Source organism: Sinocyclocheilus anshuiensis, unplaced genomic scaffold (genome assembly GCF_001515605.1).
Source record: "Sinocyclocheilus anshuiensis isolate Anshui unplaced genomic scaffold, SAMN03320099.WGS_v1.1 scaffold1142, whole genome shotgun sequence".
In the NCBI taxonomy this organism is placed as follows: domain Eukaryota; kingdom Metazoa; phylum Chordata; class Actinopteri; order Cypriniformes; family Cyprinidae; genus Sinocyclocheilus; species Sinocyclocheilus anshuiensis.
This window is the reverse complement of record NW_015536577.1, coordinates 424,159-437,725: the sequence shown is the minus strand read 5'-3', so window position 1 is coordinate 437,725 and position 13,567 is coordinate 424,159. Positions and strand designations below refer to the sequence as shown.

At 39.2% G+C, this 13,567-nt stretch overlaps 2 protein-coding genes and 1 pseudogene across 2 annotated transcripts in view; 2 read left to right on the top strand and 1 right to left on the bottom strand.

The window, feature by feature from the left end:
* The window catches only part of LOC107702594 (collagen alpha-1(XXVIII) chain-like), a 25,507-nt pseudogene extending 24,276 nt beyond the window's left edge, over positions 1-1,231 (top strand).
* A 1,835-nt stretch (positions 1,232-3,066) lies between these two features.
* LOC107702589 (glycoprotein-N-acetylgalactosamine 3-beta-galactosyltransferase 1-like) lies at positions 3,067-11,968 on the bottom strand. Its single transcript, XM_016504951.1, has 3 exons — positions 11,824-11,968; positions 6,935-7,599; positions 3,067-3,222 (listed from the first exon to the last, which is right to left on the bottom strand). The coding sequence occupies exons 1-3, from the start codon at positions 11,966-11,968 to the stop codon at positions 3,067-3,069; spliced, it is 966 nt and encodes a 321-aa protein (XP_016360437.1).
* Positions 11,969-12,678: 710 nt separating this feature from the next.
* LOC107702681 (succinate dehydrogenase assembly factor 3, mitochondrial-like) overlaps positions 12,679-13,567 on the top strand; it is an 11,063-nt gene continuing 10,174 nt past the window's right edge. The window contains exon 1 of the mRNA XM_016505072.1: positions 12,679-12,855. Coding sequence (XP_016360558.1) covers positions 12,679-12,855 — 177 coding nt within the window. The remainder of the gene's footprint in view (positions 12,856-13,567) is intronic.

Below are 13,567 nucleotides of genomic sequence, written 5' to 3'. Positions count from 1 at the left end.
CTCTGGCTTCGTGTGGCCTTAGACCAGCCGTTAACGATCTGTCAGTCACGGACTGCGTGACTTCGCCTGTGGATTTTTTTTTTCTGCGACTAAGCGACTAATACAATTTTGGTCAACCTACTGCCTCGCTTCTGGTCGACTAACGATTAGTCGACTATTGGGGGGCAGCCCTAGTGTTCACAATGTGTTACTTCATTCCCTCTTTTTAGTTAAGTTCCCACAATTTAACTAAATTAAACTAAAGCATGGTCACAATTTACCTAAGATGAGGGAATGAATTATTAAAACGTGGCCATGATTTAATTAAACAAGGGAATGAATTAATGAAACGGGGCGACAATTTAACTAAAATTAAGAAATGTAGTAATCAAACGCGTCCACAGTTTAAATAAATTAATAGATCTGAAAAAAAAAAAGTCACATAATATCCTAAAATATGAAGAGAAACTGCAACCTTAAAAACAGAAACACTGATATGGAGAAAAGTGTGCACAGGAAATGATCCATGTTTAATCATAATAGCTGAAGGTGATATTTTGCTGGAAAGAGCTTGTGTTTCCAGATGAGATGTTCTGCCCGGTCCAATGTCATACAGTCTGAAAATGTCTCTTTATCACAGGCTGCACTTCCAACAGAGTTTGAGACCACTTCTTCTCCAGATGACTATGACGAGATGCATATTAACAACAACTGGATGCTCTTTGTTGATGAGTCTTTTAATGAGCTTCCAAAGGTGACAGATGCCCCAGTTGGAGATAGGACGAGACAATACTCCATCTCAGTAGTGGGACCCCAGACGCCCATAAACTGGCGGCCTGTTCCAGAAATTAGCCCACCTCCATAAACTCTACCTCCACCAGCCCCTCAACCTAACACCTTCATGAAAGGTACAACTCGAAAACACACTCACTTACTGCAAAATTATAGGCCGACTGATGTTTACTCCTGGTATTAACATGCATTATAAATGCATCTTGAGTGTTCACATTTAAATTTAGGCTGAAACCTGATTTTGTATGTTGTTGTTGTTTTTCAGTGGTAGGCTGTAGGCAGGGATTGGATCCTGGACCATGTAGGGAGTACAGGGTGATGTGGTACTACGACCCGGAGGCCAACGCATGCTCACAGTTCTGGTATGGTGGTTGCCAAGGCAACAGCAATCGCTTCGAGACGGAAGACCTTTGTCAAAACACTTGTGTGCAGACATAACACACCCTCACAATGAAGCATATGCCTTCATTCAGCAGATTCCTATCAAGCTGTGTCGACTTTGCAATCATGCACTATGCAGATACATTTTCATTGTGTACATGTGTTTTATGAGAGCAGTAAGTAATTCTGCTACACTGACTGTGGATCAGATTTGTCCTTTGGGCCAACACTATTTTAAATAATGTTTACAAGACTAGTGCTTCTCCATTTTCTAGAGAATAACATGTATATTCTAAGTACCATATTTTTTCCTAGTCGCACTGAATGTTTAACAAATTTATTTATTTTTAATATTCCTTCCATAGAAATAGTAAATATTTCTTATATTGTGATTTCTGTTAAAGGGGTCATATGATACTATTAAAATTTTTCCTTTCTCTTTGGAGTGTTACAAGCTCTTGGTGCATAAAGAAGATCTGTAAAGTTGCAAAGACTAAAGTCTCAAATCCAAAGAGATATTCTTTATAAAAGCATAAACACATTGCATTACACCAAATACATAAAATAATGTTATTTTTAGCAACATCATATGACCCCTTTAAAGGAAAAAACGAAAATTTGCTGAAAATGTACTTATCCTCACGCCATCCAACATGTAGATGAGTTTGTTTCTTCATGTGAACAGATTTGGAGAAATGTAGCATTACATCACTTGCTCACCAGTGGATCCTCTGCAGTGAATGGGTGCCGTCAGAATGAGAGTCCAAACAGCTGATAAAAACACAATAATCCACAAGTAATCCACACCACTCCAGTCCATCAATTAACTAACTACATTTCCCCAGATCTGTTCACATGAAGAAGCTAATTCATCTAGATCTTGGATGGTCTGAAGGTGATCAAATTTTCAGTAAATTTTAATTTAGCTAGTACATCCCTTGTTTTCATAAAATAAATGAGTAAATAGTAAATACATATGCCTATTTTTATTTCATTTTAAATTTATATACATTTATTTTCATTTCAACCAAACCTAATGTCTAGAAGCTAAAGTTCTGCTAAATTGTGCCTCCCCCATTAAACTGTATAAAGTAAAATTAAAATGTAATCTACAAGTGTCTGCCTCTGTAAATCCATGATTACCTTAATGACTTGCAATGTAAGTATCATAAAGTATGTAAATAATACATTAATATGATATAAACCAGACTTAAATGTAACAATACAATATGCAACAGGAGGTCCCTGCTTTATACTGTGAAAAGCACTGCACAAAAGTACTAATACGGTGTACAAGACAGCATCAGTCCACTTCTAGCACTGATCATGACAAAATCATTTATGTGTGCCAGTCACACATAGAGTCACTGCTCTTTCTAAGTGCATGTATATTTAAAACGCAAAAAGCCCAACATTAAAAATCTGTTAAAATATTATGCACAGTACTGTATGTTAAATTTGTATTATATTGTATGATCAACATAATTTCCAATTATTTCAACAGTGTTTATCCATGTTTCATTATTCATTTTTCCTTAGTAGTAATCATGACTCATGAGTTTGGGAATGAACTTTTCCCATCAAGTCTTACACACATGACAGTCAAACATCCAGAAGTCCTTTCTTCTATAAATGAATGACACCTAAGGTCTGGATTAACCAACGATTTTCTTGTCTTTACTAATATTTTTATGTTTGGACTATGATGAAGCAAACCACTGTGTTTCCAAAGCTGTTATTAATGTTTTGGACAATAAAGTAGTTAGTCTGTAACTTTGTAAAACCTGTTTTAATATGTATAGAACAATAATTATAACATGAGTTACATTTAATGGTACACTGAAGTAATGTATACATGTATTAATAGATTTCACTTATAAATATTACATTTTGAATGTTGTCTTATTTTTTACATTAGTTGTTATTTCTATTTTCTGAGCGTTCACCTGGGTTAAATCTGTATTTATATCCGAATGGCCGTAAGCGATAGGTGTAGTACTCTAAAGTATGCATTTGCACTGCATCTATGTAGTGGAAAGAGATGGCTAAATCTGAACAGCATCCAGGGCCCTGAAAACACAAGAAAGAACAATGTATTTAAGATAAGGATCAATCAATCGATTTCCAGCTGAGAAGAAGCATTCAAAGGGTTAAGAATCTGTATTCATTTATTTATTGCTTCTCTCTTTTAGAGTCTATCTAGACCTAAATCATTACTGAAACTGGATATAAATTGGATTTATTTTTACTATATTTTCATCTGACTGTTTGATCATAACCCAGGTTATGTAAAAAGGCTGATTTTCATTCCTAGGGGGTTTAAAGGTGACCTCATTATTTTTCTGTGACTAATAGTCTTGTGCTTTATACTGACATATAATTCGGTTTGGATGCAGCATCATGCAAAAGCAAACATTTTTGGAAGAGATGATTACAGAATTACAAAACGTCACTCATGTCATATTCCTGGATCAACATCCTTGTTAAACAACACTGCAACTAACAAAACAAATTTTATTGAGAAGTTTCCAGTTGAACAGTATGGCAGATGAAGTGGATAAGTTGTTATTTGTCATTTGTCAGATACACAGACGTTTCAGATGTTTACATGTAGCAGCGGAAACAATTTTCATTCAGTGCTTTATGTTCTGCTTCATACAGTACCTGCTTGAAGTCAGACACCGATCATCTGTGTAGCCCTGCACACAAGTCGAACACACCTCATTTATGATCACACATTTATTAGTTTGATTTGAGACAGAACCAGTGCCACTTCACTGTAAACGTATACAAAAATAGAACCTATTTTACTGGTATTTAAATAGTCTGGGTTTATGTTAAACTTTATTCTTGTACATCAGTACAGAAAGTATTGAACGAAAAGTGTTTCTGTTTCTACATGTAAACATCTATATATTTGACAGTTTTTTTCATCTAATCCACTTCACATGTGCAAAGTATGCAAAACACCATGTTTAAGTTACTACAGGAAGTAGAAAGTGTCTGAGTTCATGTCTCTGTTTTCAACTCATTCCCCAATTTGAAGAGGCAAATGTCTTTGATCTGCAGCCACAGCCTAAGTCAGCACACATAAAGTTTAGATTAGGGGCGTCATTCTTATTCCCCTATCATTTAACGTATAATTTATGGTTAGGGTTAGGTATAGGAGTAGAAGTTAGCACAATACTGTTGGACAGTGTTGTTGTCCCAGGATTGACAAAGTATGTTGATCCAGGAACATGTCTTACTTGGAAAAGTCATATCTACTCATATCCGCTTGTTAATTCTGATGTTACTCGTCACCATTTCCAAACGTTCTAGCAGATGCCAAAAGCAAAACACAAATGGTGCTAATATGCACTCACAGTGTGCTATAGGGACTTGGTTTTAGTGATCTCTAGTGATGAACGAATCGTTCTTTTGAAACGGTTCTTTTAGTGAACTGGACTGTCTGCAATTCGAGTCAACACTGATTCACCAGTTACTCAATTAAAACTTTAGGGTTTAATAAAGGGGGGTGAAATATTCACATAGCAGTGATCCAGAGGCAGTAGTTCTTGAGTCAACAGTACAGTGATACCGTGACAGCAGTTCTCGGGTCAAGAGTTGGTTACAATAGCTCTCAAGTCACCAATACACTGAACTGAGAACAGTTTCAGACTTGGACATGTCTGTGTTGATGAGAGCCAATGAGCTGTTAATTATATGCGCATGTGTGACCCGACGACTTGGGGGTGAAATGTAAGTTTCTTTAATAACAATTCATTGAATAAAATAACAGGAGTTTAGAATAAAATAAATCCGCTACATACTTTTAAACATGGCATTATTTAAATCTATGTGTGCATGTATGTTCACCTGCAGGGATGATATTATGCATTAATGACATCATTATGTGATGATGTAAAAGAACTGCTGAATCGTTTTTCGAACAAGTTAATTGAAATGAAGTGTCTGAAAGAATTGTTTTGCAGAAAGGTAATGCACTTCCCATAACTATTCGGTTCTAGTCATTGTTTGTTGATTGGATGGAGGCAGATATGAATGAGAGCTTGCGGTCGAAAGAGGCAAGTGGATGAAGTGCTATGTTGAACGCAGTGCCGATCCTCCCTATACGAAAAATACGCAAGCTGTGTAGGGCCCCTGAAACACCAGGGGGCCCCCTTGCTCTCAAAGATGATTTCATTTTAGTTTCGTTTTTGAATTTGGCCAGCAGTTATGAAAACATGAATGATCATTTATTTTAATGCGGTGCGCTGTCGCCCTTTCTACGTAAAAATCAGTCAAATCATGTAATGTGAATGTCGTACAGTCTTGCTCGAGACTAAAAAACGAGTTGAAAGCGTACCAAACCGCGGAAGAGATACTGGGTGTCTCAATCAGCTCCCTTGTTCAGTAGTCAGGGCACTGATCAGGGAGTCGGCCATTTTAAGGTGCTGTCTCAATCATGAAATCCTTTCAGTGCACTGGAATGTTCGCTCCCTGAAAAATCCCACAATGCACCGCAAAAACTAGGGAGCATCGACGCTCACTATGCTCCCTTACCGGAAATAACGTTACATTTCTGAAGCGTGAAACATAAACCACACGAGCCAACTCGATAAATATAATAACGCGCGATAGGAGATTTGAAAAGACAAACCGTTTTTTGTATATTTCAACATAAACACACATCGCTAGACAGGAATTGAACACATATAATTAACATTTATAATTAATATTCGGCTGAAATGTTTTAAGAACATGTAACAGAACGATGTGTTTAAAGAGAATAAAAAATCATATAAAAATTTGATTGGTCCTGTCTGTTGTTTATTAATTCCAGTGATGACATTCTACTATGTTGTTCGTTGACGTTGTACGTAATCCCCACGTGTCCCAACGTGCAGTGAGTCAGGGAACTTACCAGTGCCCAAATTCGTGTACACGATCTACTGATTCACGAGCTCGGGAGCTAGGGAGCTGATTGAGACGCACCCACTGTTTCTCAAGTGCTTTCCACGGGCGCGATTCGAGACAGTTTTGCGTAGGGCCGTAGGGCCGTAGGGCCTCCAGAAGTCTAGGATCGACACTGGTTGAACATATATTTACTAGCAGAAGAACTGGATTTCCTTTATGTTGTAAAAATATGGTACAGTAACTTGTAAGTATGAGTGTGTGGTTGTAATCATTAAAAGGTAGTTGATGACTCACATTACAAGACTTTAAACAGATTTTTAAAATTAGTCATTCACATGCCGACTTTGTAAATGGTTACAGAGAAAAACTAGGCATCATTCACTAAGCGAGTGAGGATCAGACACTACCAGACTTTCAAGTCGTTTCACTCATACAAAAACATGCACCTTGTTGCTAGGAGATGCATAACAAATGAAAACATCATGTGTTCTAAAAACAGCTTAAAATATCAAACATGTAGGATCTCCTCTGACTGGATGGAATCATAGTCTGAAACTAAAGGAATAATTCACCCAGAAAAGAAAATTAGCTTAAAATGCTCACCCTCAGTCTATCCAAGTAGATGTAGATGAGTTTGTTTCTTCATGGGAACAGATTTGGAGAAATTTAACATTACTTCACTTGCTCATGAATGAAGAAACAAACTCATCAACATCTTGGATGGTCTGATGGTGAGTACATTTTCAGCTAATTTTTGGGTGAAGTATGTGGCCTTACACGATTTTCTGTGAAATATGTCAACTCTGACTGCATAAAATCTGTCTGGGTTAAAGTCATTGAGTGTATTCTAGCCTTAATTCACCCTCAAATGTCTCATTCTTACCTCAACGGGGTGGTAATGCTCATAGAGGAGGTACCAGGGTCGTGGTCTGGGTAGCTGTCGGGGCAGGTAATTGTTTGGAGGGTAAGGATGAAATGTTTGTCTCCCCAACACGTCCCTGGAATCACCCAGCTGGACTTTCATTGTCTCCATGCATTTTCCCAATCCAATGTCCTCAATTTCTGTGTTGTGTGTGCAAAGCCCATCAGCAAAACCCTTCACAAATCTCCTCAAAGCTTCCTTACTGAGGACGTAACCAGCTCCTCCGCTCATGTAGCCCTGTGCGACGAATGGCGTGAACCTACGTCCAAAATACAGAGGCTCCTCTGTGTTGTGCTTGGACAGACCATAGCGCAAATTCTCAAGGACAACAAACGTGTCGTCGTCAGCTTTGAGGAACCAATCAGCATCATCCAGATGGTGCATGTGAATGTGCTGGAAGGCCCGTATGGTCTTCCAGTAGAGTTGACTGCGTCCTTCTAACACGTTGAGCCCTACCGTGGGGAAATCTGATGCCTCCGAGCTCATGTACAGGACAATGTTGCAGCGTTTGCCCCATGTGGCACGAATATGTTGGGTTCTGGACTTCAGGTGTTGGGGCTGCGTCATTACCCAACATAACACTCTGACCTTCTGGCTAAGATCCAGCGCAGCTCTTCTGTTTTTGACTATAAGAATATTAGAGTTTAGCTTAGAAACAGAAAGAGACCGTCAATCAAATGTCATGTAGAGAATGATCTAACGTATCATGCTAGTCTCACTATTTCTGCAGTATGTATACTGTGTAGTGTGCACATTTTCAGCATGCAAGGAGTACTTATTTGGGTGACCTACTACATTTATCGAAGTGTGCAGTAGGTATACAACAGAGCACACTGTACTAGGCACTCTATCCCACAATGCAAAACAAAACACCAGTCATGAATTAGAAGTAAAATAAGGATTTGTAAAGAAAAATGTTAGAGGATTTCTGACAATTAGCGGAAGCTATAGATTACGGTTTATACGGTTTATAAATATGGATATTTTTCTTACACAAATGCTTCAGTTTTCTTCAGAAGGCCTTTATTAGCCATGTGGAGCACTTTTTTATGATGAATGGATGCACTTTATTTTGCTTCAAAATCTCAACACCCATTCACCGCCATTATAAAGCTTGGAAGAGCCAGGACATTTTTTAATATAACTCTTCATTGTATTCATCTGAAAGAAGAAAGTCATATACAGGTACATCTCAAAAAATTAGAATATCATGAAAAAGGTCAATATTTTTTGTCACTCATTTCAGAAAGTGAAACCCATATATTATATAGATTCATTAGACATAGAGTGAAATATTTCAAGCCTTTATTTCTTGAAATTTTGATGATTATGGCTTACAGATAATGAAAACCCAAAATTCAGGGTCTCAGAAAATTAGAATATTACATAAGATAAATAAAAAAAGGATATTTTAAACAGAAATGTCAGGCTTCTGAAAAGTATGTTCATTTCTATGCACTCAATACTTGGTTGGGCCTCCTTTTGCATTAATTACTGCATCAATGCGGCGTGGCATGGCACTGCTCAGCCTGTGGCACTGCTCAGGTGTAATGGAAGGTACATCTAGGATGGCTTGAGGGTGAGTAAATCATGGGGTAATTTTCAGTTTTGGGTGAACTTGTCAATGTCTGGTTGGTGTGCCCATGTAAGGCCACCAGAGGGCACGCTTCTTAATTGTTGTTTGTTTCTCTGGACTTCAGTTCCCATCACCCTTTGCTTTGACAGTCAAGTCTCATTTCATTCACCTGTGTCACATTTACCTTGTTAACTTATCCTCATATAAGCCCGGTTTTCTGTGTGTTTGGTTGCTGGTTTATTATTTTCTGTTATGTGTTTTCTGATGCTCTGTTTTGCCCTGATTTGGATTATTCTTTGTTATTGGATTTTTTACAATAAATGCTGCATTTGGATCTGCTTGTTTTGGAGCATTCTGTGACAGAATAAACCAGCCATTTACAGATCCAGCAGCTAGACTGAGCTATCGACTTGTGGACCATGGGCATTCGAATACTTCCTCCTGTTTCGAAGAAGGAGCGGAAAGCTCAACTTAAGATGTTGGAGGATCTTCGGCAACAGGGGATGCAAGTGGGTGGACTGGCACAGACTTTTTGGACATTGGCGGTAGGATTGGAACTTTGTAATTCTAAGCTCAGCAAGATTTTTAATGATTGCCTAGACCAGTGGTTCCCAAACCTGTCCTGGAGGACCCCCTGCCCTGCACATTTTGTATGTCTCCCTAATCAGACACACCCAACTTAGTTCTTGCAGTCTCTACTAACAAGCTGATGAGTGGAATCAGGTGTGTTAGATGACTGAGACATACAAAAGGTGCAGGGCAGGGGGGCCTCCAGGACCGGTTTGGGAACCACTGGCCTAGACAATCCCTTGCCTCCTTGGGAGATGGAGGGGCTTAAAACTCTCGACTTTGAGTTTCATTGATTATCTCTGTTACCGCAATTTAGTAGCATCATGTCGATCTGAGCCAATTGCAGTGCCCCCGGAGATACCAGAGTCTGCTCCAGCTGATAGTGAATCTTCACAGTCTCCGTCTCGCAAATGAAGGTCAAGTAGGAAGAGGGCAGCAAAGACTACCCCGGTGGTTCTGAGTCTGGTGGTCCTGGAGGACCCGACTCCGGTGGTATCGAGTCTGGTGGTCCTGGAGGACCCGACTCCGGTGGTCCCGAGTCTGGTGGTCCTGGAGGACCCGACTTCGGTGATTTCAAGTCCGGTGGTCCTGGAGGACCTGACTCTGGTGGTCTCAAAGCTAACCACAGAACTGCCCAATTTCACTGCTGCTGCCATTATCAAGAAGGCCGTCTTTGCCTCTGGACTGTCCTGCGTGCTTGGAAGCATTCAGAGTCCACTCCAGAGCCCGCTCCAGTCCGGGAGCCCTCAGGGTCCATTCCAGAGCCTGCTCCAGTCCAGGAGTCCTCAGAGTCCACTCCAAAGTTCACTCCGGAACCCACTCAAGTCTATAAGTTCATTCCAGAGTTTGTGTCAGTCGATGAATCCACTCCAGAGCTTACTGAAGTTTATGAGCTCACTCCTGAGCTCATTTCAGTCCAGGAGTCCACTACGGAGTCCTAGCTCCTAGTTCCTCCCGTGGTGGAGGTTTCTGTTGTGGAGCCTCTCAATGCGGCGGTGTCCGCTTCAGCTGCCCTCTGGGCGGTGGTAGTCACTCCTGAGCTCTGTCTGCCTTGTCAGGGCCAAGGATTGCCCCGTCTCGGTCATGGAGACCGTTGCTGAACTGCCTGCCTGTTCCGTGACAGTCATCAAGGCAGTCACTAACCTGTCTATGCTCTTCTTTGCAGTCCTACCTGAGCTGCTAGGGGGTCCATCGGCCTTGTCAGCTCCGATGAGGTGGTCGTCAGCTCCACCTTTATGATCTGCCATGCTCCTGGCTCTGCCCTGCTCGCCCACCGGGGTGGTTGTTGTTGTTGTTGTTGTTGTTGTTGTTGTTCGGCCGGAGCCTCGCTGGTCTGTCCCTCCAGCCCCGCCCTGCCCTGCCCTGGCACCGTTGTCTGCCTCCTGAACTTTTGTGTTTTCTGGTGGAGCGTCTGGTATCCACTCCTTAGAGGGGAGGTAATGTCAATGTCTAGTTGGTGTGCCCATGTAAGGCTACCAGAGGGCACGCTTCTTAATTGTTGTTTCTCTGGACTTCAGTTCCCATCACCCTTTGCTTTGACAATCAAGTCTCATTTCATTCATCTGTGTCTCATTTGCCTTGTTAACTTATCCTCATATAAGCCCGGTTTTCTGTGTCTCTGGTTGCTGGTTTATTATTTTCTGTTATGCGTTTTCTGATGCTCCGTTTTCCCCTGATTTGGATTATAATTTGTTTTTGGATTTTTTACAATAAATTCTGCATTTGGATCTGCTTGTTTTGGAGCATTCCATGACAGAACTATCCCTTTAACAAGTTTAATCATTCTTCTGATAAAGTGTGCATAATTGTATTGAATTTGCACTTGTGTGCTTCAGATATTCACAAAACTGTACTTGCAGATAATATACATTAATTAAATAAAATTCACTTTCATGACTGTTTCGTAACACTAAGTACACTTTTAAAATGTATAGTAATGTAAAAGTTTTACTTGAGTACATTTTAAATCTATGTTTTAATAATCGTTTGTTGTGCTTTTAAAGGAGTACACTTATTTTGATGTTGAGTAACATACTAATTTTTGTAGCTTTTTTTTTGTAGCTACTGTGTAATTCAATAATTAATATTAATGTCTTAAATTGCAACTTCATTATTACAAATGTTTAATTAATATATTTAAATGCATCACATGCAAGTATTACAAATAATACTACAGTATATTTTAGTTTTATCGTAAATGCTTGTCAGTACATACAACAGTACACTTTAACCATATTTCAAAGACAATAGAATTATGAAATTACATTATTAGAGATGTGCCAAAGTCTTAAATTGTTCAAAAAAAGCACTCTAATGTAATTCCTTTTATGTAGATTATTTCCATAAGTCTTTGTAAAAGTATGCTGAAGTGTCATTTGCTAATATGATGAGGTCATGTGACAACAATTGTGCACATGTCCAGAATTACAATGCACATGTAATTATTTTATTGTTTACCACTGTAAAGCTGCCTTGAAGCAATCTTTATTGTATAAAGCGCTATAGAAATAAAGATGATTTGACTTGACTTAAATGTGGTAGGTCATCTCTAGGTTATTCTATCCTATACAGAAATTTGCATACACCGCACAGTACATGCTGCAGCAATATTAGTATGCTATTTCCATCTTCTGTCCCCTTTGCCTGATTTGGCCCCCTGTGGCTGATTACACATGTAAGAGTAGAGAAAAAGCCTTTGTCTTACCCGCATGTTGTACAGTAGATGTGTAACTGTCATTTATAGTAACTGAAGGCGTCAGAGTCCTCAGAATAAGCAAACAAGTTTTTGAGAGAAGGACACTCACTGCTATGCCACTTAAAAATAGAATGTGCTGCTTAAATGATCTCATGTCTTATAGAGGTGTGATAAGAGAGGTTCTTCAACTCATTTAAGTATATCTCCAATAATGCTCTGAACATCCTTCCCTTAAACACATAGATGACTTTACAGATTGTGCAATAAAGTTTTGCAATCCAAGATGCATCATTACATCAGTGCATGCAAAGCCTGTAGGTTATTTTCCGTCATGTATATTATATTACACTGAATGCATTTTTTAATAATTATGGGAATATTTGAATAGTTTTAAATGGAAAAATATGTTTGTATCCTTTTCTGTTTATTATTTCTGATAATTTTACATGCATAATTCATTACGGCAAAAATAATATATATTATAATAATATAAATTTAATTAAATTTAGCAAAAAAAAAAAAAAAAACCGAATACAACTTTGAATAAGATTGAATACATTTTTAACAGGTTTGGAGGCATATTTGAATCGTAAAGTGATTGGCGCCCGTTTTCTCGGCTGCACTGCATGTCAATCGCCACCACAGTGAAGCAGCAGCGCTAATAACTCTCACAGCGCCGCGGTGAAGAAGTCTATTCTTACCCAAGGACACCACGGTTGGGTAATAAACGTTATGCACAAACCTTTTATGACATGCAATATCGGCTCGTCTCTCTCATGAGCTATGCTTTCAGTCGTTTAGCACTCGTTGCGGTGTTCAAACAGGATCATATCTAGTGTTTACTTTCAGACAAAGACTGAAGTCATGGCTCATGCAGCACATGTATCAGCTGTTCAGGCTCTATATAAGAGAATCCTGCTGCTGCACCGCTTCATGCCCATAGACCTGCGGGCTCTGGGTGATCAGTATGTGAAAGATGAGTTCAGGAGACACAAGAGCGCATGGGCTGAAGAGGTCACGCGCTTCATGGCGGAATGGCAGGTAAGACAGAAAGTCACTTGACTGCAGAGAAAACAAAGTGCATGTAAACCACGTAGGTTACAGCAAGGCCGTAGGTCTTCCACTGAATAAATGTTTGATTTCAGAGGCACATTTATTGGTGTTGTGGCCCTAAAACACTTAAGACATAAATCTATAAACGTCTTTAATTATATTTAGTCAGTGACATGAACACAAGAAGGTGTGCCCTTGTGAAAAAGTACACTTCAGCATACCTTAAAAAAAAAGAGTAATTATTACGGCGAGATATAATTTAAAAGAAGAATATACTTAAGTGCAAACTGAATGTAATGTTTTTGGTTTTTTTTGGACAATTTATATAAAATTTATATAAAATGCGTTAGCGTTAGTTCTGGCAGGTCACGTGAGTCAAGCTTGCATCAGCTGATTCTCAGCTGATCACATCTACCTATAGGAATATGACACCTATCGCGTCATTCCTATATAAGCTATATTCAGTATTATTCAGCAGCTTTTCAGCTTGCTCCTGAGCAAATTACCCTCCTCCATCCCCAGCTCCTCCTTTCGCCACAGTCAGGACTTGGCTTTCTGATATTCCTTGCTAATCAGACTCCTTTATCTTGAATAAAGTGTTACACTTAAATATCATTAAGTACATTAATGATATCTGCCTTGTTCTGTTCTGTTAACCCAAGGGGGGTTATTATTGCTGCTCTCCCTGCTCATTCATGAC